General features: G+C 41.8%; 1 protein-coding gene across 1 annotated transcript in view; it reads left to right on the top strand.

The window, feature by feature from the left end:
• Positions 1–2,805, top strand: part of LGMN (legumain) — a 37,721-nt gene that overhangs the window by 26,091 nt on the left and 8,825 nt on the right. The window contains exons 3-4 of the mRNA XM_008594958.1: positions 1,894–1,978; positions 2,145–2,341. Of these exons, the coding sequence (XP_008593180.1) occupies positions 1,894–1,978; positions 2,145–2,341 (282 nt within the window). The remainder of the gene's footprint in view (positions 1–1,893; positions 1,979–2,144; positions 2,342–2,805) is intronic.

Below are 2,805 nucleotides of genomic sequence, written 5' to 3'. Positions count from 1 at the left end.
AACATAGCGGTTTACTATTTTTTCACATTATGGGGCATACTTTTGAAGAAAGAGACTTCAAAGACTTGTCACATTTTGTATTTCAATATTGTCCTTTAATTTTCAGCAATCCCACTCCAGGTATTGTGATCAACCGGCCCAATGGCACAGATGTATATAAGGGTGTCCCGAAGGACTATACCGGAGAGGTGAGCAGATTATGGGGTTGGAACCAGCAGGCTTTGTTTTCATTTGAGTGGTGATTTTTCTCTTTCTTGTGTTTCTAGAATCAGAACATCACTAGACTGATTTCTGGTCCCTGTTACATGTTTGTAGTAGGATTTGTGCTTCAGGTATAAATTACGAGAGTTTTGAAAGAAAGCAGAGAAAAGGAAAAATGTTCAAAATTAGTTGCGGTCTTCTGGTAGTTTCTGGTCTTCTCATACTTTAAGCCTGATAATAGATTTTCCTCGATAATAAACTGATTTTCTTGGGGTATTGCTGTTAATCTGATTATAGATTATCTTCGCTTTCTTATGAAAATCAGTTTTCTCAGCACGCTCAGGATTTTGCTGAGAGTTTTTGTTAATTATTATTATAGTATGTCACTTCCAAAAATTTTTATATTCTTCCCAGTTGATGGAGATGGTATAAATTGACACATTTTTAAATACACCATAATGACTTCAGTCTTGTGGTTTTCTTAGTCTCTTTTTCTTAATTTTGGAAGGATCTTTTAGGAACTAATATTCCTTGTTATCAACATTTATCTGAAATTTAGCAATTCTTTTGGTTTTATTTATTTTTTCTTTTAAATCCAAATACAATTAAATTTAATCCATCGTACATGTGATATAGATGATCCCATTTTTATGAAATTGTTTCTTTCTATATAGTTAAGTAAGGAAAGGTTTGGAACCTAGGTGGTAGGGTTTTGTTTTTTTTTTTCCTTTGTATTTCCTTTCTTTTTTTGTATTGCTTTTAATGATTAAGTATCAATTTTGCAAAATCCTCTTCAAGGACATTGAGTATCCTTGAGATTCAGCCTCTTAGGCAGCAGGCTGGATGAAAAGGGGGGCCGGGCCGGTGCCGATGTTTCTTTTTTTTTTTTTTTGTCTTTTTTTCCGTGTCCGGCAACGGATTGCAACCCTCAGTGTCGCCCCCGTTCACGGATACCGCACTTCTCTCAGTGACCTGGAACCCCAGTGCAGAGAAGTGGAACAGGTGTTGTTCTTTGCTCCTTTCCTGTTTACCTGTGAGAAATTCCAGAGTGGAGAGCTTGGCAGCCCGTTTCTGTACCAAATTAACCCCATGACACAGGGTCCCTCATTATTCTTAATAGAATGTTCCCTATCACATAAACCTGCTGTTTTTGTTGTCTGTGGATCGTAGCGCTGGTGCATTCCACTACCAGTGGAGCACACCAACAGGCATGAATCCCTGCGGGATGGTCGGGTTGCAGGGCCTCAGCCTGTCCCCACCCTGTGCTCTGATCACAGGTCAGCCCAGTGGGAAGAGGCACATTCCTAAGTGCACAGCTAACCTTTGTATTGGAGAAGACTAAGCCCAATATACTTGCCTCACTGGCCGTGAGTTAGAGACGTCTTGTTGCTTAGAATTTCTTATGTAGCATTTTTATGTGATGTCAGAGACTTTAGTAGCATATTTCTTTTATGCTAGAAGGGAGACTTGGGCACAAGGAAGCAGGTGTGAATTAGAGCAGAGAGAGACATCTGTGTTGGCTGAACCAGATTGGCTCCAAGTGAGTTACTTCATCTCTGTAACCCTGAAGCAGTGCCCTCTGCGTGGAAGCCCTGGTCAGGGTGGGCAGGTGGCATCCCAAACTGTGTAGGCCAGCGGGCCTGGAGGGGAAGCCTGCAGCACCACGTGCGGCCGTGTGTCTTGGTCCCTTAGGCATTTGGGGAGATCTATTTGGAGAGCGTACGTGCCTGGGATGAAGCCCAATTGCCAAAGAACTACACTATCCGCCTCACACCTGGTCTGTCTGACGGGCTCCTAAGCAGAGGTCCCTCCTCCTTTCCAGCCATGATTCAGTTTCAACGGTCCAGGATATGCCTGTGGTTCAGAATAACAGTCAGGGGAGCAGAGGGAACAGGATGGACACCAGGCTCTTATGTTGCTCTTCAAACCTGGTTGAACAACCGTAATCCTCAAACTTCTTCTAAATTTTTTAATTAGGGCTACTTTTCAGAGAAATGAAAGTAGACGTAGAAATAGGAAACTGCTGACCTCTGACTCCCATCCTCATCTGCTCTCTCTTGGCAGCGGCCCCAAGGATCATGTGTTCGTTTATTTCACTGATCACGGATCTACTGGAATACTGGTTTTTCCTAATGATGATGTGAGTTTTTCTTAACATTTGAAGGACAGACTAGGAGAACAGGAAACAAAGTCTGTGTGTTGAGATTAAACCTGTAGCGAGTGTTTTCTGATATCCTTCCAAGGTTGGTCTGTACTTGTGGCGGGTGGGTGTGGGGGACAAGTTCAGCAGCTCGAAATCTGTAGAAAGGCATCTCCTCTTGCAAGTTTTCCCTACATTTCTCTTTATACCACAAGCATCAGTAGCCATCTTAGGATTTGGGTGTACTGCACAAAACTCAAGAACAGAACAAAATCTGAGTGCCCTGGAAAGAGTAATAAGTAAAGAAGCACATTCTCTTTCTCTTTTATTATTTTAAAAATTTATTTAATTAATTAATTTATTTTTTTAAAATGATGACTGGTAAGGGGATCCTAACCCTTGACTTGGTGTTGTCAGCACCACGCTCTCCCAAGTGAGCAAACCGGTCATCCCTATATAGGGAT

Source organism: Galeopterus variegatus, unplaced genomic scaffold (assembly GCF_000696425.1).
Source record: "Galeopterus variegatus unplaced genomic scaffold, G_variegatus-3.0.2 Scaffold168, whole genome shotgun sequence".
NCBI lineage: Eukaryota > Metazoa > Chordata > Mammalia > Dermoptera > Cynocephalidae > Galeopterus > Galeopterus variegatus.
Note: the sequence above shows the minus strand (reverse complement) of the source record. Positions and strands in the feature narration are given on the sequence as shown.